The 23,201-nt window shown below is 36.3% G+C and overlaps 1 protein-coding gene across 2 annotated transcripts in view; it reads right to left on the reverse strand.

Moving 5' to 3' along the window:
- The window catches only part of TRIM33 (tripartite motif containing 33), a 118,367-nt gene that overhangs the window by 34,447 nt on the left and 60,719 nt on the right, over positions 1 to 23,201 (reverse strand). For both annotated transcript variants that reach the window (XM_004581898.4, XM_004581897.4), the window contains exons 5-10: positions 14,011 to 14,127; positions 11,463 to 11,577; positions 9,393 to 9,539; positions 8,089 to 8,206; positions 6,111 to 6,385; positions 5,299 to 5,463 (exon numbers count right to left, since the gene is read on the reverse strand). In XM_004581898.4, the coding sequence (XP_004581955.1) occupies positions 5,299 to 5,463; positions 6,111 to 6,385; positions 8,089 to 8,206; positions 9,393 to 9,539; positions 11,463 to 11,577; positions 14,011 to 14,127 (937 nt within the window). The remainder of the gene's footprint in view (positions 1 to 5,298; positions 5,464 to 6,110; positions 6,386 to 8,088; positions 8,207 to 9,392; positions 9,540 to 11,462; positions 11,578 to 14,010; positions 14,128 to 23,201) is intronic.

The raw sequence follows: 23,201 nt of genomic DNA on the forward strand, positions 1-23,201 counted from the left end.
GCACCAGCTGGCAGATGCTGGCACTGTCAAGTTAAACTACAGAACCACCTGGAGAATGCAAGGTCCAGGAGAAGGAGTGGGTCCGGTAGAAAAACAGTGGGTACCTTCCCCCTGGGTTGCTAATCTGATTGGTGAGCATGAGAACCAGGACTGTGGCAGGCATGATTAGACAGAGGGTGGCACCTGCTGGCAGGTGTGTGGGCTGGAATAGTGGGGCTGGTCGGGTTAAACTAGGCTTCAATGCCCACTGACATATATGAGAGCTTAATGGGATGTGGAACAGACTGGACCAGCCTGCTGTATATACTGGCAAGCATGGGAACCAGGGAGGGGATGGCCCTGATGGGGGTTAGTGTGGGCCGCTCTGACTAGGCTGTAGCTCCCACTGGTGTATGTGAAGGCTGAGTGGACAGGATTGGGCTGGGCTGTTACACCCATTGGTTTGTGTAAAAGACAGGGTCAGAGACAGAGCTGACCCAAAATTGCAACCACCAGCATGTGCATAAGCTTTGGGATGACAGACTGTGCCGGACCCTTTATTGGCAAGCACACACAAAAATCAGGTCTGGGATCACCTCAGATGAAGTTTCTATGGGAATCCCCCAAACTGAATCACTGGACTCAGACACCCAAACCATGGAGGAAATTGCAGGTTTCACGGTCTGACTGTGGAATGCATGTGTCAGAGCTGGGCCTCCTCAGTGGCTTAGACAGATCAGTGGACAGCATATCCAAGTGCACGTGGAAGATATGGCAGTACATTGGAGTCAGTAGAGGACACCTGGCACCATAATAGAGAACGCAGGATAGAACATATCGGTCAACTCTCCGGGCCAAGTGTTGGCAGTGAGTAACTGGGCAAACAGAGGCTCTCAGGTAGACTATGTTAACCAGTGAATTCTGGAGAGATTTCATCATGCTTGGAATGGCAGTAATTCAGAACTGTTGAATTATTGAAACCTCATGAACAGTGTCCTTGGAGCATGCCCCACATCAGGGACCCTGGAGTAGTATCGAGTGGCTGTCTTCCATCCCAGAGTGTAGAGGTGTTTGGAAGGCTGGGTGTGGCATTGCTCTTTGTCTCCCCCACCACCAGATATAGGAAAGAAAAAAAGAGAATGTGGAAATGGTGATCTCACCCACCTTCCTGTAGCCCTTGATTCTAATCATCCTATTCAACTACGTAAAAACTATCAAAAATAAAAATAATCAATAATTAATCATGCTCTCATGCTTATGGAAAGGAAAAATGAGCAGATGTTGCCATCCTGTATCAGACAAAATAGATGTTAACACACACACACAAACTGTTAGACAAGAAATAAGGGTATTATATTATGATTAAGAGAACAATTAAAAACGTGACTACAGCAAATGTGTATGATCTGATGCCAGGGAACTTGGCTATTTATAACACATGTTAAAGGATCTAAAAATAGACACAGACTTCAGTACAATAAAATTGGACACTTTAACACCTCCCTTTATCCAATACACAGAACAACCAGACAGAAAATTAAAAAAGCAGCAAGGGAACTGAACTATTCTATAGACCAAATTGCTATCTACATAACATTTCATCCCACAGCTAGCTACAGAATGAACAAGTCTTTTCATTACAGCACATAAAAAACCCTTAAGCCTGGGCTGGTGTTGTGGGACAGAACGTTATGTCTCTGCCTGCAATGCCAGCATCCAATATGCATACCAGTTTAAGTCCCAGTTGCTCCACTTCTCATTGAGCTCCCTGGTAATTACCTGGGAAAAGCATCAGCAAATGGTCTAAGTGTTTGGGTCCTGCATCCACGTGGAAGACCCAAAAGAAGCTCTTGGTCATTGCTTCAGCCTGGCCCAGACTCAGCTGTTTTGCCCATTAGCAGAGTGAACCAGTGGATGGAGGATTCTCTCTGTCTCTCCTACTAACTTCATGTTTCAACAACAACAACAATTATTATTATTATTATTATTAATGGACAGTGGACTGTGCTTGCTGATTCTATACCTTAGGAGATATATAATGGAAGTGTAGTGGAGACTGATATGTTCAGATATCAAGACAAAGTGCTGCATCTCTATGCATACAGACCAGAGATGGACTCCCAGTGAAAGAACTGAAACTATCCTAACTGTAAAATGATGGACTCCCTTCTACATTGCTGGGAAACACTTCAACAACAATACGATGGACTTGTGACTGTTCATGAAGGACATCCATTATAAAACTAGAGGGGAAATCAATGTGGAGGATGGGGACCTTGGAGAAGGGTATGGGCAACCCCACAGCCTATGGGACTATATCATAAAACAAAATTGTTTAAAAAATTATAGTAATAGTAATAATAAAAACCTTAAGCAAATTGGGTACAGAAGGAACAACTCAATACAATCAGGGCAACATGTGACACCACAGCTAGTATCATAATAAATGGGGAAAAGTTGGGAGCATTTTTACTAAGAGCTATAACCAGACAAAGATGCCTACTTTCACCAGTGCTATTCAATATAGTTCAGGAAGTTTAAACCAGAGCCATTAGATACGAGAAATAAATTAAAGGGATACAAATTTGGAGAGGAAGGAAATCAAATTATCCCTGTGTGCAGATGACACTTATATTGCGGAACCAAAAGACTCTACTAAAGAGGTTACTGGAATTTATAACAGTCTGGTAAAGTTGCAGAATACAGATTCAATACACAAAAATCAATACCTTTTGTATACACAGATAATTCCATGACTGAGAAAGAACTCATCAGATCATCCCAGTTTCTACCCAAAAAGCTAAATACCTTGGAATAAATTTATTAAAGGTGAAAGATCTCTAGTGAGAATTACAAACCATAAAAGAAACACATACAAGAAGACATTAAAAAAAAGAAGAAATTTTCCACGTTTGAGGATTAGAAGAATTCATATCATCAAAGTGTCCATACTACTAGGCCTCAGATCTAGAGAAAGAAAAAAAAATCCTAAAATTTATACAGAACTAAGAGACCATAAATAGCTAAAGCAATCTTAAACAACAAAAACAAAGCTGGAGGCATCATAGTACCAGACTTTAAAATATTGTACAGGGCAGCTGTAATTAAAATAACTTTGTACTGGCACAAAAATATACATTTTAACAAATGGAACTGACCAAAACCAAAGAAATTAATCCAGGCATCTACAACTAAGTAGTCTTTGCCAAAGAAGCTGACATCAATCCCTGGTAAGAAGGGCAGTCTCTTCAGTAAATGCCAATGATAAAATTGGATATGTATTTGCAGGAGTATGAAACAAAATCCTTAGCTTATCAGCTTATACAAAAATCAGTTCAAAATGGATCAAGGATCTAAACCTACAACCTAATGCTATCAAATTAGTAGAGGAAAACATTAAGGAACTTCTGTAAGACATTGTTGTTCAGAACCCAGATGCACAGGCAATCAAAGCAAACATAGATAAATGGTATTACAGCAAGCTTAGCAAGTTCTATTCTGCAAAGGAAGCAGTCAACAAAGTGAAGAAGTAACAGAGTTAGAGAAAATACATATAAACTATGCCAACTAATAAAAGATTAATATCCAGGATCTATAAAGAATTTAAAAGGCTCAACAACAACAAAACAATCTGGTTAAGAAAGAACATGAACAGGCTATTTTTTTAAAGAAATATAAACAGTCAACAGATACATGAAAAAATGCTCAGGACCATTAGCCATCAGGGAAATGCAAGTAGAAACCACAATCAGGTTTTACCTCACCCATACAGAAAAAGGTACCCTAAAACAACTGCTGGTGGAAAAGTAAACTAGTTTAACCAATATGGAAGAAAGCATGGAGATTCCTCAGAAATCTTAAAATAGATTTACCATGTGATCTAGCCATACCACTCCTGGAAACTTACCTAGACAAAATAAAATCAGCATATGAGAGTTATTTGTAGCCCCACGTTTATTGCAGCTCAATTCACAATAGCTAAAACGTGGAATCAATTCAGAAGTCAGTTAACTGATCACTGGATAAAGAAAATGTATGGAGTACTACTTGGCCATAAAAAGAATGAAATTCTTTCACAACAAAGTGGATGTAACTAGAAAGCATTATGCTCAGTGAAATATGTCATTTTCAAAGTCAGACTTTCAAAGTCAGAGAACATGCTTCCCCCCCATAGGTAGCAGCTAATGCACAATATAATAACTTTTACAGGAATGAAATGATCTCCTTGGGAGATGACTTTTAGCTTTTAGCCCTTTGACTAATAACGACTATTGCTTTTAGCCCTTGCTTATGCTCCAGTAGAAATGTGGTCTTCCTAATTTATACTTGTTGAATGTTTACGACTGGCTGTAAATTGAACCTGTGAATATAGGGTGAATTAAAACTATGTCTTTGCCAAAACTGATATAAAGAGGGAGTTTTGGGGATAAGTTGGGGAGGGTAGAAATATTCTTGGTACTGTTATCTATGAAACATATAAATCTATTCACTTTATGTTAATAAAAATAAGTTTTAAAACAAAGGAAAAACTTATATATTACTTAGCATTTCCCTACTTGGAATTGTGGTTCAGTCATTATGGCTTGGATTCCTGATGACAAAGTTCGCCATTCCACCCAAACAGACTAGGAATTCAAATTGTTTTTAAAGCCTATTTTCAGAAACACCACTGTAAAAGCCAAAAAATGAACTCCCTTATTTTATAACCAGAAAAGCTATGTTAAAATTGCCTCATTATATAATCACATCTCCCTTACAAATATAAACTACTATTCAGGCAAAGACTATCAAACATGTCTACAAAAGTGCTTATTTTTCAAGATTAAGTCTATCTACATCCTAAAAAAAGAAAAGCCCAATATACTTGAACAGAGAAAAAGCAAAAAAAAAATTAATAATAATAATTACATTACCCAGCTCCACTACCTGCAACTTTTTGTCCATTAATTAGGATCAAGAGCCCATATTAAAAGAAAAGAATTTCGAGGAACCAATAGTCAGATCCCTGAGTTTTATCATTATCTCTTGTGACTGCAGATAAATCACAAGCACTTTAAATTATTCACTTCAACAAACTGAACAGTTTGAACTGCATCAGGGATTTTTAATACATAAACATGAGCAGTTTAAAGAGATCAAAGAAGCTCTTAAAACTGAATACAAAACTTCACCTGTATTATTTTTCTTCAATAAAAGGATATAGGGCATTAATCAAATTCTCAAACATATCAAAGACTAACCTCCACTAACCGATTTTTTAAAATGATGTCTTTTAGTTTTAAAATTGTGCGATTCTTACAAATGTAACTCTAGGCATACTTGTCTTTGGAGGTGTGGTTGCATCATGGAATACTGAGGGCCGCTGTGCCTGGGGATTCCTGGAATTCTGGCAGCATTCTGAGCCAGTCTCATTTGATGGGCCTGAAAAGCTCCACAGTTCATGTTGCTTCTTTGCATTGTTTGCACACTGATCAGTCTTGGAGGCTATAAGGAACAGAAATGGCAATTCACGTAATAATTTTCCAAATAAAGCTATTACAAAATATTATGGTAAAATTTTAAGTTAGTCAAGACAGAAGGGTATAAAATGCATGAAGTAGCAAGATAAGTCATTCTTCTCATCTCTAGTCTCAAGTCAAGACTGGCAATTTAACTAGTGTTTGTGTATCATTTCCAAATTTTCCTATTATCTTCTCTCAAGAATATTTATGGATATAGGTTTATATTTAAAGCATTATCATCATATCCCATCTTCAGCAATGTATGTCATTGTGATGGAGCAAGATAGCCAAGGGAATAGGAATGATTTGAATAAATGCATGAAGAACCAGTTCAGTTCAGGACAAAAACAATGTGGGGTTCTTTGACCACAGCATACATGAAACAAAAAGAATGTGGTGTTGAGGGATAAGAACTTCTAGAGTACTTAGTGAATTAATTTTCAGTTATATGCTTATAAATCAGTTATATACTTATTAGCTTTATTCAAATCTCCTTCATACCACAGCAGAGCAAATATTTAAACTCTGACCTTTAAATCCTGTTCTGAAAGGTATAATACATCTGTCTAGGATAAAGTGTGGTCCTGAGATCACCTTAACTTGCCAGTGATATAGCACCATTATACTGACCTGCTGTTGTAACATCTGAGGGGCTGCTTGTCGAGGATGCTGTTGTGTTGTTGTTGTTGTAGTAGGTACAGGTGCTGGTGGTTGCTGCATCCTCATTTGTTGCAATTGCTGATGTTTCTGTGCATATACTTGTTGTTGCATGTGCTGGAGTCGAAGCTGTGCTAAGTTAATCTGTCCAGGGGTTTTACTAATGTGGTTCGTCCCTGGAGGTACTTGCCCAACTACAACATTAGGAGTATAACCAGGAGCTGGCTTACTTTCTATTACAAGATTACCTGAAGGATTTTAAAAAGAAAATTTGCACATTACCAACTGAATCAATTACTTTGCAGAGTGATCAGACCACCAGCTTTTTGCTTCCTTTGACAACTATCAGCATCTCAAAGATTCCAGAGGCACAACATGGCTGGGAATTATGCTTAAAGATGGTGTCATCAGAAATCTAACATAGTCAAAAGCCAAAAAATGACTTCATTATCTAGAATAATATTTTCTCGTGTTTGTGTTCAACTAACTAATTTGTTTGAAAGGTAGAGATATAGACAGAGAACTTTCATCAAATGATTCACTTCCCAAATGGCCCTACCAGTAAAGGTTGGGCCAGGTAGTAGCCAGGAATCTGGAAGTCCATCTGTGTCTCCCATGTAACTGGCAGGAGCAGAAATACTTGGGCCATTTTCTGCTGCTTTCCCAGACACACTAGCCTAATTGGAAGTGAAGCAGTTGGGAACTGAACCAATATTCATTCAGGATGATGGTGTCAAGGCAACAGCTCAACTTGCTATACCACAAGCCCAGACCCTGCTCTTATTCTATATGTACACAAATGTATAGAAAATTAAGAACTCAAAGAAATAGTAGAGGCTACTCATCTACTTGGTCTTGCATTCCCCAAGAAGAGTTTAAGATACTAATACTAGTCTCCCAATACTGTCTTCAACTGCCTTTGAATCATCAAAATGTATAGGGCAGAGTAATATATTACTACAAAACTGGCTTCTATAGAAATACTGTATATCTTTAAGAACTATTTATGTTCTTAAAAGCAACAGTTTTTCTTGCTTTTCACAGAGCCATACCTTTCTAAGGAGAGCATAAATTTCAAATAAACAGATTTAAAATTTGGCAAATATTTCCTATAATGGGCCAGACAGTTAACTATGTTATTCTTGGTAGGCCATGTGAAATCTGTCAAACAGCCTTGCTTTGGTTTTTGCATTAATTGGTACAATCCTTTGAAAATGTAAAAGTCATTCTCAACTGCAAAACCACAGAAAAACAATTTGATATTGGACTTGACTATAGCAAAATCTGAGTGTTAACTCCTATTTTCAGCAAAGATTATTTTTTTTCTTTAAACAAAGGACATCTAGTTCAGTTTTTGCAGTTCTCACTGTTTAGAATTTAACATATTGCAAAAGTGACTATATCCAGACAATTCTTGCAGGGAGGTTTTTGTTTATTTGTTTGTTTTTGTTTTTTGGTTATTGTTATTTTACCTTAAATTGAGTTCTCTGTATCTTTTACCAATGGCTTTTGGGTCTAGATCTTGGGGTGACAAAAGCACAGCCCCTCTCTTTCATGTGAAAACTACATTCATTCTAACATCCCTGGAGACGTGACTATCACACATGCCAACTTTCTGAAGATCTTCTTTCTGTGTACAATTGGTATAAACTAAGAACCTCTTCAAAGAATTAACAAATAGTTGTTTTTATGTAAGAAATAGTACATAAAAATGGTACTTAAAAGACAAGAGTTACAAATGATACATATTAAAAAACACCAAATAAATACACGATGATACAGTAACAAAAGCAAGTCACAGCTAAAGTGAGATTCCCATTATTAGCACAATTTTCTAAGTAGTTTACATTTTAGAGTTACATTTAAATTTTTTTAATCTAAATTTTATCTTAAATATTTTCTCCCAATTCAGTGTTTCAAGTTACACTCATTAAGACTTATTACTTCTCACCTAAATTAACTACATTCTTTGCCCAGAAGGTAGGATCACAATGGAAACGTATCGCTCCATTAGCAGCAGGGACAGGATCACATCGCGCTTTCAAAATATGACGCAACTGGAAAGTAATCTTAAAGGAAAAAAGTCACATTAGTTTTACAAATTAAATCCCAAAAATGCAGACATTCAAAAAGGCTTATACAAATAATCTTGAAAAAATTCCTGGTAAGTGTGTACTTTAAAAGAACAACATTTTTTCTCAACAAAATAAACTCATACTAACTAGTTACAACATGTTAGACTCCATCTTGAGGCACAAAAAGAACCAAGACATTAGCCTGAAAGTAGCCACTATTTGAGCAATTTGAAATCTGCTAAAATGGAACCAAGAAAAAGCATCAAATGTATATTTAAGTATTTGTTAAAGAATGGCAAAATCACTGATGCACCCTAAAAGTTGATGGTGACCATGTTTCAAAAGTTGGCAGTACAGAATGGTAACTTCTTATAAGCACAGGCAAGACAATTAACCACAGAAAGAACAGCCAACACCACAGACATTTCCATTAGTTCAGCTTTCAAAACTGACTGAAAATTAAACCAAACTTTCTATTTCATGGGTACCAGAACTATTAACCCCTGATCAGCTACTCACAAAGGCAGGGCTTTCAAATTTTTAAGTAAGGGGGATCAAGATCCTAATGCATTTCTTTTAAGATTTTTAGCAAAATCTGAAACAAGGTTTTAAGGGTATTCACTCTTCTTCAGTTAATAACATTGAAAAAAGACTGTACTAACAGGAATAAATTCCCAGCAGCTCAGATCTTCAGGGAATGCCTGGTGTCATCATTTATAAAAATGTGCCTTGAACTTGATGGAGCTTATGCTGAAAAAGTTTGTATTCTATCATTTAATTCCACAAAGTTTATGATGTACTATTGTACACAGGGTCAATCTCAGATGGAATATTTTTGTCAATATTTAAATTAGGAATTAAATCCATGAAATTTATGTTTATTTCTGCCATTTCTGGTAATAAGTTGCTTTAAAAACCAGGTATCTTCAAAACAGTATGTACTATACGATTCCACTTATATGGAATTCTAGAAAATGAAAGAAAACAGCTCAATGTTAGTGTGAGGCCAAGGTAAAGGACACCAAACATATTTTTGGAAGTGATGAAAAATATTCTATAACTTGATATGGTGGTGATAAAATCTGTCAAAATTCAAATTTATACCTTAAACAGAAGTACACTGAATGTAAACATTTCAATAAAGCCAATCAAGAAAAAGTAAAGATACTAAATGTCTTACCAGTCTCTTGCTGTATAGTAGTGCTGTGCTGCTGCCACTAGCAATTGCCCAATTTGTAAAGTTCATAACATGCTTCACCTGCCGGGATAAGCCTGTGATGTCATTCTGCTGCTGTAATAACTTCATCTGTCTTTCTTTTGTAACATTCTGAAACAGAAAAAGAGCTTCACTGAAGGATTCTGTATGAATAAAAAATCCAAATTTCTATTGAAAATTGACACAATACTTATGTTTCCTTTAAAAATGGAGAAAGTGGACAAGTTATAGCTATTTAATGAGCCTGTGATTGATCAGATTCACTGATCACAATGGGTCTAAAACTTTCTACTTTACATTAAAAGGACAGTCCACTTACAGAAACTAATGTTGACTAATGTGCCTTTTCTTTTAGCACCTAATATGTTTATGAGCTTCTAGAAATAATTTCAGGCATAATGACTTTTTAGAAATAATTTTATATAATGTAAGATGACTACACATTTCAGGCCAACGAAAAATGTCATGCTACTAGTGCCACCTACTGATGAAGCAAGAGGCTGAAGCTAAAATCTCTTCCCTTACTAACTGAAAAAGATAAAATTCCAAAAATGTAAGAGGAAGAATTAAAAAATGTTTTGGTATGAGCAAAGTTCATAAAGAACAAAGCGGAAGGGAGGACTGATCAGGCTTAAAAAATCAATTACAGGAAAATGCAGCAAAGGAAAAATAAACTGCTTTATAAGAACTTTCATAAGGAATTGGTATTTTCCATGCACTTTGATAGCATGCCAAATTATCTACTGCTTTCTCAACTAAGTTGTCCCCAAAATGATACAATATGTTTTACTGCACAATGTTGTTCCTCAAGAAACAAGCTGTTCACTTACAAAGTGACAAATGTATTCTAATGAGAAGTTTGCGTTGCAACTTCACTAGAAATCCAGTTGTATAAAACTTTGGAAAACCTCTCTTTAACAAAGTTGTTAACATCCATTTTTCAAATGACCATCATGTAAGTAGATTCATATATTTCATACATGAGAATCAAAAACGTTTTGATTCAAAAGCTCTTAGAACATTTTACAAATATTTTTAGATTTACAGCTAAAATATATTTACAATAAATTAAAATGTATCAAAAAAGTTACTGCTAAGTGCTCTCCATTCACATGAGGGAAAAAAATCTGTCAGGGCTAAATGCAATTGACTAGTGATACAGCAAGAAAGAGATCCCCAACTTCAAAGAAACAGGGAGGGTACTTTTCATTTTACAACTATGTTTCAATGGAGAAGGAATATTTAAAAGAAATTCAAAGAAAACATTCCATTCACATAAAATCTGCTGACAAGCTGAGGTTAATAGAAGTCAAACAGTCAAATACATAGCTTATATTTTTATATTTAGGGATGCAGATAGCATAATCCTATACCATTTGAGCCTAGTTATTAGGAACATGAAATTTTCAAACAAAAAGAAACAAATGTTTAAAAAATTCAACAGCTTAGAAGATTTATTCTTGAAAGGTGCTGAGAACAAATCAAGTGAGGGCCAGCGAGACAAATCTGATTAGAAACTAATTTGTATTTCACAAACTAACTAGATTCTCATCTAGAAATGGATATCTATAATATTAACCTCAAAACAGACAAAACAAAGAACACTAACAAATTATAGGCTAAGTTTAAAGGGCTATACAATTCAAAATAAGTACCATTTCTGGCAAAAGTATTTACAAGACTCAAGCAGATGTTCAACATGCATTTTTTATATGGAGGTGCCATGTGGGGCAGGGGTAAGAAATGTGGGCTTGCTTTGTCTTCATTTTACATCACATTTCTTTATTTCATTTCTCAGAGGATCTACTATCTCCTGATGCATATCGTTAAAATCAGTGTCATTAATGGGCTCCAAAGTAACTTTAAAAAGAAAAAAAGGATCTCTTTCCCTGTAGCAAATGAAAAAAAACCTTCATTTTATATTTTACTTTACTTCCATACCCCCAACCCATCTAAAAGAGCTTTCCATAAACATTAAAAACAGCTGAAGAGCAAGAGAAGCAGTTTTTGTTTTATTTTGGCTTTGAACCATACCTCTAGCTGCTGTAAGAGAGATTTTCCTTTCTTATTAATTTCATTGATAAGGGTGAAAATGGCCACTTTAATTTCCTGTTCTACTCGTTTGTTAGTCTCATTTACTTCTTTTATCCTGAATAAGAGAAATGCATCATTAGGTTATCAACTTATCCTATGTCTCTGAGGCATCAACTGTTACAGAAATTCATCCAACTGGGCACTTTACCGAGTAACTAAAATTAAAACTTTGTCAAAATGTAAAACCTATGTTTCAGCAAACCTGACCACTCAATTTGGTCCAAACAAGCTATGTATACAGACAAAGAATGAATTCAGTATTTAGTAATTTTAAATAGAGCACATAAAGGCAAGTTTATTAAGCTGGATGGTAATTTCCTTAGTCATTTATGACACTGATGTAATATAAAGATCTGATACCAAGGATGGCTTATTAATGTCAAACTGGCACACTGATTCTATTTAATCACAATGCTTTAAACGAACAATGTGCAAAGCAATGATATCACAACTGATATTATCTTTCTGAAACGGTAGGAGTTGAACTCAGGAGAATTTGTTTTAATCTATAACTTAACCACTTCACATGTATTCAGATATATCCTTTAATTTGTTCTCAAAATGGATGTCTACTGCATAAAGCAAAATGCATAAAACATTTTCAATTCACTCAAAAGAATAAATGTTAAGATAATTTTAGAAACAGCTGCAAACACTGACAGTGTTCATTAAAGTTGGATTGCAAACATGAAGTGGCTAATACGTTAATACTTATAAAACAGAAGGTGAGGAATTCCACCAATATAAATACAGTAAGACATCAACAACAATCATAAAAGGCAGCCTTCGATGGTCACACATTTTACTTCTGTACAAACTATAATCCACACTTTCAGCCCTTAAACTACCTTTATTTGCCAAATTCAAATAACTGAAAAACACTCCAAGCAACAGCAATATTATTTATCTTTGTCTGTATAGCAATACTTATTTGGATACTTATTTGAAAATTTAACTGAATTGTGTCCTTGTCTTATTAGACTGAATGGAAGACAATGAAAAAAAAAAGGGCACTAGTTACTAACAATATGAAAAGTCTCAAAGATAAAATGATTAAGCCAAAGGTTAAAATCAGTAAGCATGCTAAATGCAGAAAATTCTTAGCCGTAGCTATTTTTACTAAGCCTAAACAGGTCGACCAAGTGTTCAACTACTAAGAAAAAACTGTGTACTACAAAAAATAATGGAGACATCAATGAATAATATATCTACAAGGGAAATTTTCACAAGAGATTTTAATACTTCTTTTTAAGCTCTTTGGAGATGAAGTCACTAATTCCTCCAACACTTTGCAATTTATTAACAGGTAAATGATTTGTTATACTTCTATATATAGGTTCAGAAACATCTACAAAGATTTTTACATTTCAAAAATTTACATATAAAAATATGGGACCACTATATGAAATCAACTAACTTCCTCTGAAAGGGGACATTGTTCTATAAATTGTGAGAAGGTAAAGTTATCTTCTCCAACACAACCGTAACATATTAGTAATTTAACCTAAAACATTCTGATGGAGAAAACCATCAAATAACAATGTCTGTATAATTACTGTATTTACTAGAAGCCCTGGAAGAGACTTTTCTTTCCTTTTTGTATTACTTAAGATGAAAATTTCTGCCATGTGTTAAAGTATTATTTCATGGATGCATTCAACTACTTAGTATTTTTGGCATAAGAGGATACTTCAAATGGCTTATGAAAAACATAAAGTATAAAGGTTTTGATGAACAAAAGTTTGAAATTTATGCAAACTTCATAACACACATTGTCCCTGAATTTGAGTCTATTTTTTGTGTCTATAAAATATGGTTTTGAATTAAACACATACCTATTCATACCTCTAGGAATTGACAAGTTTTAATTATCTCAGCTCCAAGTGCTTATCTTTACAGTGCAAAAGTTCTAACTTCGTTAATCTGCTCTCTCATGTAACTTACTCTCATTTTTACTATAAATTATTTATTCACAAATATATCAAAATGAATAACTTTTAAATAATGGTAAATATAAAAATAACAGAAGCTAAAATCTGACAATTTACTATGTGCTCATAATTTTACTCTATATTCATCTTATATGCACCTATTAAGAGAAGTTCTATTTTTAATGCCTACTTCACAGATGGGAATATTTGTTCATTAATTTTGATATTCTCTCCTGAACATTTTATATTCACACACAGTCTCTAATTTCTGTACTTCAATGGTCTTAATATTAATTTGTTTTCCTGTGTTAAAGGCTAATGGAGTAGGGTCTTGCTTATTATAAAATAAAGATGTATTTTAAAAGAGTATAACTGTTTTGGCTGGTTGAAATTTGCTTATCCAACAAAAATAATACCAAATTCAAACTATACCGTTTCCCTCCAAAAAGAAAGCTTTTTATCTATGCTTAAAATATTAAAGTAGAAAAACAAATTTAAAGTGGACCCACTTTAACAATCTTTATAGAAAAATTACGAATTTAAGGCAACACATTTACCTATTCTGCACTTGAGTAGCTGCAAAATTAACATAATTCTTCTTCTCAAGAAGCTTAGCCAGCAGATTCTCAATTGCGCCTTTCTGATTTTGAAAAGCTTCTTCCAAAAACTGATACCTTCAAACAAAACAAAATTACATCTGAAGCAGAAAATCTATTATTAAGATCTTGGGACAGGCATATGTACTGATCTTGAAATCTCAACATAAATTATCAATTCCATATACTAACCACTCCTGCACACATCAATAACAATTTTCTATAAATTTATGTAAAAAAATAGATTTCATGTATTTCATATAGACAATTTTAAACTCATAATTACACTTTTCCTCCTTTCCTCTCTCCCTCCATCAGCAGCTTCTAACTGGCAATTCCTTCCCTTAAGACCCAGGGAAACTATAATAAAAAGAAAAATTCACTCAAAAAAAAAAAAGGTTAACTACCACCCTTAAAGAGTTTTAACTCAGGACTACATTTTTTTTTTAAATCGAAATAATAAAACAAATTAAGTACCTTTTAAGACATTAGGTACAACCACATTATAGAAAATACTATCAAAAGAGGGAACCATGAACACTTCCAACCTCAAAAAATCACCACCAATGCTACCATAATACACATTCCTTACTTTTAATTATGCTTTATAAGTACAATAATTACATGCAATTTTGCATCACTTTTACTCATCTCTATAATCACATTTGAAGTAATTTCTCCAAACAAAAATTTCCCAAAAGCATATATCAATTTAAAATATTACCATCACCAGTTTTACTGTAACTTTATAAACACAGCTGGTACATACTAAAATTTTTTTATACTGAAAACTTCAGAGTTAATATAAAGCCTAGGCTTCTTTTTGGTTACTAAGTTATACTAACAGCATTCTTTGGTAATTTTATTTCCTTTTTCTAAATTATTACGCCAAAAAATATTAGGTCTGGCATTGTGATGCAGTAGGGAAGCCACTTCCTGTAATGCCAGCATCACACACTGAAGTGCCAGTTTCAGTTCTGGCTGTTCCGCTCACAATCCAACTCCCAGCTAACATGAATAGGAAGGCAACAGAAGACGACCCAGGTGCTCGGGGCCCTGCCACTCGCATGGGAGACCCAAACTGGAGTTCCTTGCTTTGGGCCAGACTCAGACTTAGCTGTTGAAGCCATTTAGGAAGTGAACCAGATGATCAAAGATATCTCTCACTCTGCCTTTCAAATCAATTTAAAAAAAAATTCTTGACTTGGAGTGGTGGTGCAGCAAGCTCATCCTCTGGCATTGCATATGGACATCAGTTTTGGTCCCAGTCGCTCCTTTTGATCCTGCTCCCTGCTAACAGTCTGGGAAAGCAGAGAAGGATGGCTTAGTCCTTGGGTCCCTGCAACCATGTGAGAGAGTTTAAGTTCTAGGCGCTTGACTTTGGACCAGCTCTGACCACTAAAGCTTTTTGGGGAATGAACCAGTGGTTGGAAGATCTCTGTCTCCTCTGTCTGCAAAATCTGCCTTTCAAGTAAGAATAGATCTAAAAAAAATTTAAAGTTCTGTTCCTTTTTTTTTTTCACGGATAAAACAGTCCATTACGTTTCATACTCAAATATGAAAACATACCTCACTATGAAAAGATACACAGATATGTAATTATTGCAACAAAACCTAGTATCCAAGTCAGCCTCAACACTAAGGAAAGCTTCATATAGAAGTCAGAACAGCAATCTAAGTTAAAAATATTTCAATACCACCAAGGAAAAACATTCAATGGTCAGAATTTGACAGTAACTGATAAAATCCTGAAGCAGACTGAGAAGGGGAGATGGGTAGCGTACATCATGCTATTTATACATTATTCTCTATCTAGTGGGAAGTCCCTGAGAAAATCTAACAAGAATGCTGGGCCCAGCACCGTGGCTTAGCCGCTAAAGTCCTCGCCTTGAACGCCCCAGGAACCCATATGGGTGACGGTTCTAATCCCGGCAGCTCCACTTCCCATCCAGCTCCCTGCTTGTGGCTTGGGAAAGCAGTCGAGGATGGCCCAATGCATTGGGACCCTGCACCCGTGTGGGAGACCCGGAAGAGGTTCCTGGCTCCTAGGTTCGGATTGGCGCAGCACCAGCTGTTGTGGTCACTTGGGGAGTGAATTGTTGGATGGAAGATCTCCCTCTCTGTATATCTGACTTTGTAATAAAATAAATAAATCTTTAAAAAAAAAAGAATGTTAACAACCAGATTTATATTCTGGGAAGCTCATTATATAAAAAGCCATGAAGAAAGTGCAAGGAAAAACCTAGTTACAACTATTACAGGAGTTCAGATGAGATCAAGGTATAGCATTAGTAGGAAGAGCCAAACAAACATGCTAGAAAAACTGACTTCACAGTTGGTGAATTCAGAGGTTGTATAACAGTTATGGAAACAACCCCAGCATAGCCTGAAAACTGAATGCTTAGTTAAAGCGGAATCAAGACAAAGCCACTGGAAATGAAATGTTTCAAGTTCTGACACTGAAATCATTAAAGTAACAGGCAAGAACAGAGAAGGAAAACTGCATAAATCATGTGTGTGTCTTCAAGTGAAAGTCCCCTCTAGAATAGGGGAAATGCTATAAAATCGCTAATATTAAAAGTTTTTGTAAGATAAATAAAACTTGCTTAGTGGTAGGATTCAAGCAATAAAATGAGAAGGGAGATCAGCTGGGGCACTGTGGGCAGCAAGTGGAGGAAATGCTATAGGAAAAGAGTTGATAAGTAAGGTTTTGTTCTGTGCCCCAAGGAAATGTTTTATCGTGGCAAAATGTACATAAAAAACTTACCACTATTTCTACACAGTATTTAAACAAAATTACCCATAAAGTCAAACACATTATATGTCGTAGAAGATACTAAGCAGCACCAAAAGTATGTAGGTACTTCAATTTAAAAAAAATTTAAAGAGGTTCTACTGCAACAAAAGGGACCCAACCACTATTTCTTCACTGAAGAGCAACATTCGATTTGTTCCACACGCTAAAATTGTACTGTTAAAAGTGCACAAAATTGAAATTAAAATTCATGTTAACCTTTTGGACTTCATGAGTTTTACTTACATTTTAAAGATTTCCCTGAGGTTTCATGATATCAGCAAGTAAGAAAGTATTTGGTTAAAAGGTCAACTATTATAAGAATTCAAATTTCTGATTTAAAAACCTCACTTCTCATCACAAAATAAATGTTTTAGAAAATCTCTGGAAATATCCCAATCCATTTATGAGAAAAACAAAATATTTTTTTCCTCCCTAGATTTATTTATTTTTGTTTGAAAGGCAGATTTTTACAGAGAAAAGGTCTGGTTTACTCCCCAAATGGCGACAATGACCAGAACTGAGCTGGTCCAAAGCTGACAGGGAACCACCTTGGGATTACCCACATGAGTACTGGGTACCAAGGACTTGAGCCATGCCATTTTGCTTTGCAAGGCCATAAGCAGAGAGCTGGATCAGAAGTGGAGCAGCAAGGACACAAAATGCCATCCATATGTGATGCTGGAACCACAGGGCAGAGGATTAGCTTGTTGTGCTACTGTACCACTTCAAACACATATTTTTTCAAAAAACACGATATAGCTAGAAGAAAGTATGTATATTTTCTTTCCCACACTAAGGGTTGACAACTTGAGTTGGATGCTAAACAATTTTTTTGAAAGACAATTTTGGCGGGAAGGTTACTACTTACGAAAAAGGGTAGATACAATCTGAATATACAATACACTGTCCTGAAACCACCTGTTATTTTCAGGGAATATAGAACAGAAAGCTAGAAGAGTTAAGAGAGATTCAGATGCTCAAGAGTCCTGTATATATTGTTGGTCTAAAGAAAAAAAGTAATGGGGCCCAGTGCAGCAGCCTAGTGCCTGGGGTACTCGCCTTGCATGTGCTGGTATCCCATATGGGCACTGGTTCTAATCCCAGTGGCCCTGCTTCCCATCCAGCTCCCTGCTTGTGGCCTAGAAAAGCAGTCGAGGACAGCCCAGGCTCTTGGGACCCTGCACCCATGTGGGATACCAGAAAGAGGCTCCTGGCTCCAGGTCAGCTCAGCTCCGGCCATTGCAGCCACTTGGGGAATGAATCAACAGATGGAAGATCTTTCTGCCTCTCCTCCTCTCTGTATATTTGTTTTTCCAAAAAAAATAATATATCTTTAAATAAATAAATGGTGAAAATCAAAAGAATATCAGATCTGTCTCTGAAGTCCTAAATGAATTCCATTTGCATGACTAGATTAACAACACCAGCAAAGGCTTGAAAAACATGTAAAATGGAAGATTTCAATGCAAGCCACCTCTGATAACTTGTGAAATAAACTTCCAAACTTGTAGCTGCAGTATTTCAGAAATAAGAAGAAAGAATAACCAATAAACAATTGATTAATACGTCAATACTTGAAGAAATTTTAGATTTTAACTTTTCACTAAAAAGTAAAGCAATTTTTAATGTGGAATTCATCATACTGAAATAATTACAGTAACATTTCAAAACCCCCAACTAAAGCTTTTGTACTTTAAGTTAGAACTACAAAAACTGTGGGTGGTGGTGGTAGTAGTACTTGGAAATTGAGTTTTGCCATGTTAGAAAAACTGAGGAACAATCTCTGGCTTTTCATAAAGATCTTCCTGAATAAAACATAAAATCAAACCATGACAAGATGAAAGCAAAATGAACAGCCAATAATTTAATTGTCTACTAGAATAACCAACAAGCTTTCAAGGGGACTAAAATAATTCACAATCTCTACAATATGTTGTCCACAAGGGTCAAACCATGGCATTAGTATTAAGCAACAGATCTGATTTTCCAATAAAAAAAAAATAAATAAATCTTAAAAAAAAACTGACCACTGCTACACAAAAAGTGTGACAAGGCAGATTAGGAGTTACCAGACTAGTTCTCACTGATCAAGTTACATGTAACCTAAGCAAAGGTTTGATGGACATGAGAAAGGTAGAAATGTACATAAGTGTAGGGAAAAACTGTAGGCACAGTTTGAGAACCAGCCAGGAAGCCAATGTACCTGACTATTCTGAACCATCAGGGAAGGAATAGTCAGAGTTTTGATAAAAGTACAGGTGTAGGGCCTCAGGCCTCAATGACCAAAGACACTGCAGTTTTAAACAAAAAAATGACAGTCCATTTCAAATATACAGTAGCAAGTGTATGGAGACAACTGAAGAAACTCTTGCAGTTATATAAGAAATGATGATGGCTAAAACTGGGCTAGCAGTAACAGAAGGAGTATGAAGTTAGGAAATTTCACATTAATATTCTAAATATGAAGTAAAAGATTTTCTGATAAGTTCTCATTTAAGTATTAAAAACAGAATAGTAAAAGACTCTCCCAAGATTACTGGCCTTCAAAACTGAAAAAAATGCAAATACCACAAACTTGTGTGAGGGATTACAGATGGCAGATGGCAAGGGTGCTGGTGAGAAAGCTTTGCGGGAAGCAATCAGGAATTCAGCTTCAGATCGTGTATATGAGGAAGCAAACACTGAAGCAGAGATGCCAGGGTCTTTAGGATGGAAAGAGGCTTCAGGAGTATTGACCTAGAAACATCATCTGCATGTGGATGGCATGTAAAGTCACAACACTGCAGGTGTACATAATGGTACAAGTTCTGGCATATCTAAAATTAGGAGAACTAAGAAAAACAAATAAATGAGACTAACAGGAAGTGATCAATGTCACTGGAAGAAAATTCCAGTAGAGCTAAGTAAAGAAAATGTATTAAGAGAATGGTCAAACATATCAAATGCTAATACATAAAGTATTGAGGGTGAAAATTAAATGACCTCTAGACTTAGCAGCACACTGGCAGCTCATAATCTTTCAAATAACACTGTTGACAGTATGCTAACAATCAAAGTGTGTATCCTTGAATATGGAGCAGGAGAAATTGGGAGTTCATGATTTGATTATAAGCATTCCTTTTAAAAAGGCTTATCATAAATAGTAACAGAAAAGTAGGCTAAGGAGAGAGATCTTTTCACTTTAAAGATGCACTGTGAATACTGTGGAATGGGCAAGTGAAATCAATAGAATGCCATCCCATATTAGAGTCCTCACTACTCCACTCTGGATGCAGTTTCCTCCTAATGCTCACTGTTGTGGGGTAGCTCAGGATGGCTCAAATATGTGAGCCCTGCTACCCACACAGGAGACCCAAATGGGTTTCAGGCTCTGAACTTTAGTCTGGCTCAACTCGGGCTGTACAGGCCACTGGGGAATGAAACAAAGAAAGGAAGAGCTCTCTACTCTGCTTTCTTTGCAGATGGGGAGGGGGGAAATCAGCACCTTTAAGTACTAACAGAAATAATTTCAAGAGACTGAAAAACTGACAATTTAGCAAATGATAAGTTGTTGAAGCAATGTCCTCAGCTACCTGAGAGGAATTGAATGCAGTGTGTAAGTAGAGAAATTAGTTTTCCACAGAAAGAATGTTGACAGAAGATAATAAATACAAATGTAGAAATGTGGGTGCAGGTGTTTGAGAAACAGGTATCACAGCAGGGATCTATAAAAGTTCTCTTTTGATGAAAACAATTTTCTTCATGAATTGGTCGAGATGTAAGACCAGCATCTAGGAGTAAGGTAGATGATGCAGTATGAGATATTTAAGAGAGGAAAAGAGGGGAGTGTAGTTCATGACTTCTAGACAACGTTAATAATTGACGTGACAACTGACAATGATTAGTTGGTATCATTATAATATGTGCTTTTTCCAGAATAATTAGAATGAAATGAGTTTAATCAGGATTACATTTTGCCAAGTCAGTGCAAAAAGTGGGAAATGGGAATAAAAGTAAATGCAAAAGAGTGATTAAAATGATCATGCATGTGGATCTACCACATGAGATGTAAGAAGCCCAAATCCTGCCTTGCAGGATCCAAGGTCATTGGAACAACAACCAGGAGCACTGAGCAGTAAGCAGAACAGAAGAACAGTAAACTTCTTTAGGGACTAGGGAGAGGAGCTTTCTCTAGTCCTTGCCTGGTTCGGACTTTGGGTCCACACCCTCTCATGTAATGACCATCAGGATCGCTCCAGAAACCCCTCAAAACAAACAAACAAACAAACAAACTAGAATAGACAGATACAGAACTACAAGGAAAGCTTAGAAACAGACAGGAAACGGTCAGCGGGGATGTACTTATAACTCACTGAGTGGGACACAAAGATTAGTTACTCCTCACTGGGGTAGTGAAGATTTCTCTGCACACCCCTCCTAAAACTGTTCACCTAAACTGTTGACATATGTCTTGTTAGAGTTATAGAGTTAGACTACCCGAAAAACAACTAAGTTCAGCAAAATCATGCTTCAACGCTATGAACTGCTAAATACTAAAATTAAAATAGGTATGAGACAGCTGAATAGTAATCTATAGCCATTTTAAAGTGTATAGCACCTGGTTGTATATAAATTAATAATTGAAATGTCAACGTAGAAGTCAAGGAAGTGGTTCAGAACTTACATTCTTTTTTTTTTTTTCTCTTTTAACATATTGGTTACTCAATACCATGTCAACTAATTCCATAACGTTATAAATTGTTTCTGATGTAATGTCAGGGCTTTTAATTGATCGGGATGATACTCTGCCAGCTCTACCTTCAGACCAAAGATGGTCTCCCCAAGAAACTGTTGAACTTATCTGGACAATAAGATGCTGGACTTTATGCTTGGTAGATGCTGGCAATGAAAGAATCTCAACTGAATTTGAACTGTGGTAATGCAACAAGGTGGAGGAATCCACCATGGGGGGGGGGGAGGGTTGGAGGAGGTGAATCCCAGTGCCTATAAAACTGTGTCACATAAGGCAAAGTAATCAATAAAAAAAAAAAAAAGCTATAGAGACACAGGAAAAATAAAATGAAATAAAATGCTCATGCATGAAATTAAGCCAGGGAGCACTGGCAAGGTAGCCTAGCAGCTAAAATCCTCGCATTGCATGTGTCAGGATCCCATATGGGCACCGCTTCCCATCCAGCTCCCTGCTTGTGGCCTGGGAATGCAGTGGAGGACAGCCCAAGCCTTGAGATCCTGCACCTGTGTGAGAGACCCTGGCTCCCGGCTTCAGACTGGCTCAGCTCCAACCACTGCGGCCACTTGGGGAGTGAACCATCGGACGGAAGATCTTCCTCGTCTCTCCTCCTCTCTATATCTGACTTTCCAATAAAAATAAATCTTTAAAAAAAATTAAACTAGGGATGAGAGATATTTGTGTGTCTTCTCTGTTAATCTGCCTTTCAAATAAATCTCTTTTCTTAAAAAAAGGAAATTAAACTGGGAAATGTTTAAATGAGAATACAAAGCTATGCGGTAAAGTGAAGAGTGGTAGGATAAACAGATTAAAGTAAGACATGTCACTGTGAAGCTGAATGGTTGTGAAAGTCTGACAATAAACTGGAATGGAGATCTAGCCAGAGAGGAATGGTTGAAATTTGACACAATTATAGGAAACAACAAGTTGTTCTATATGATCACGTCTTTTGAGTGATTACAGTAACATATTAGACAAAACATTGGAAAGGAGCTAAACAACAAGACTTAGGGTGTCTGAAGGATCAAATCCTTCATATGTGGGTATCCGTGTCAATCATAAATGTCATGACTAATACTAGTTCATATAATAGGACAGAAATTGGCTATTCATGGTCTCAACAGTGCAATGTAAAATCAAGAATCTCTGAAATTCTCTTTGCCTTACTTCGACATTGAACGCTCCGGGATCCCATATGGGTGCTGCTTCTAATCCCCGCAGCTCCACTTTCCATCCACCTCCTTGCCTGTGGCCTGGGAAAGCAGTCGAGGATGGCCAAAAGCTTTGGGACCCTGCACCCGCATGGGAGACCTGGAGGAGGTTCCTGGTTCCTGGCTTCGGATTGGCGCAGCATCGGCTGTTGTGGTCACTTGGGAATTGAATCATCGGACAGAAGATCTTCCTCTCTGTCTCTCCTCCTCTCTGTATATCTGACTTTGTAATAAAAACAAATAAATCTTTAAAAAAAAAAAAAGAAAAAGGAAAAGAAACCTGGGCCCAGCACCATAGTCTACTGCTGAAGATCTCACCTTGCATGCACCAGGATCTCATATGGGCACCTTTTCATGTCCCAGGTGCTCCAGTTCCCACCCAATTCCCTGCTAGTGGCCTGGAAAAGCATCTGAG

This window comes from Ochotona princeps, chromosome 2 (assembly GCF_030435755.1).
Source record: "Ochotona princeps isolate mOchPri1 chromosome 2, mOchPri1.hap1, whole genome shotgun sequence".
NCBI classification, from domain to species: domain Eukaryota; kingdom Metazoa; phylum Chordata; class Mammalia; order Lagomorpha; family Ochotonidae; genus Ochotona; species Ochotona princeps.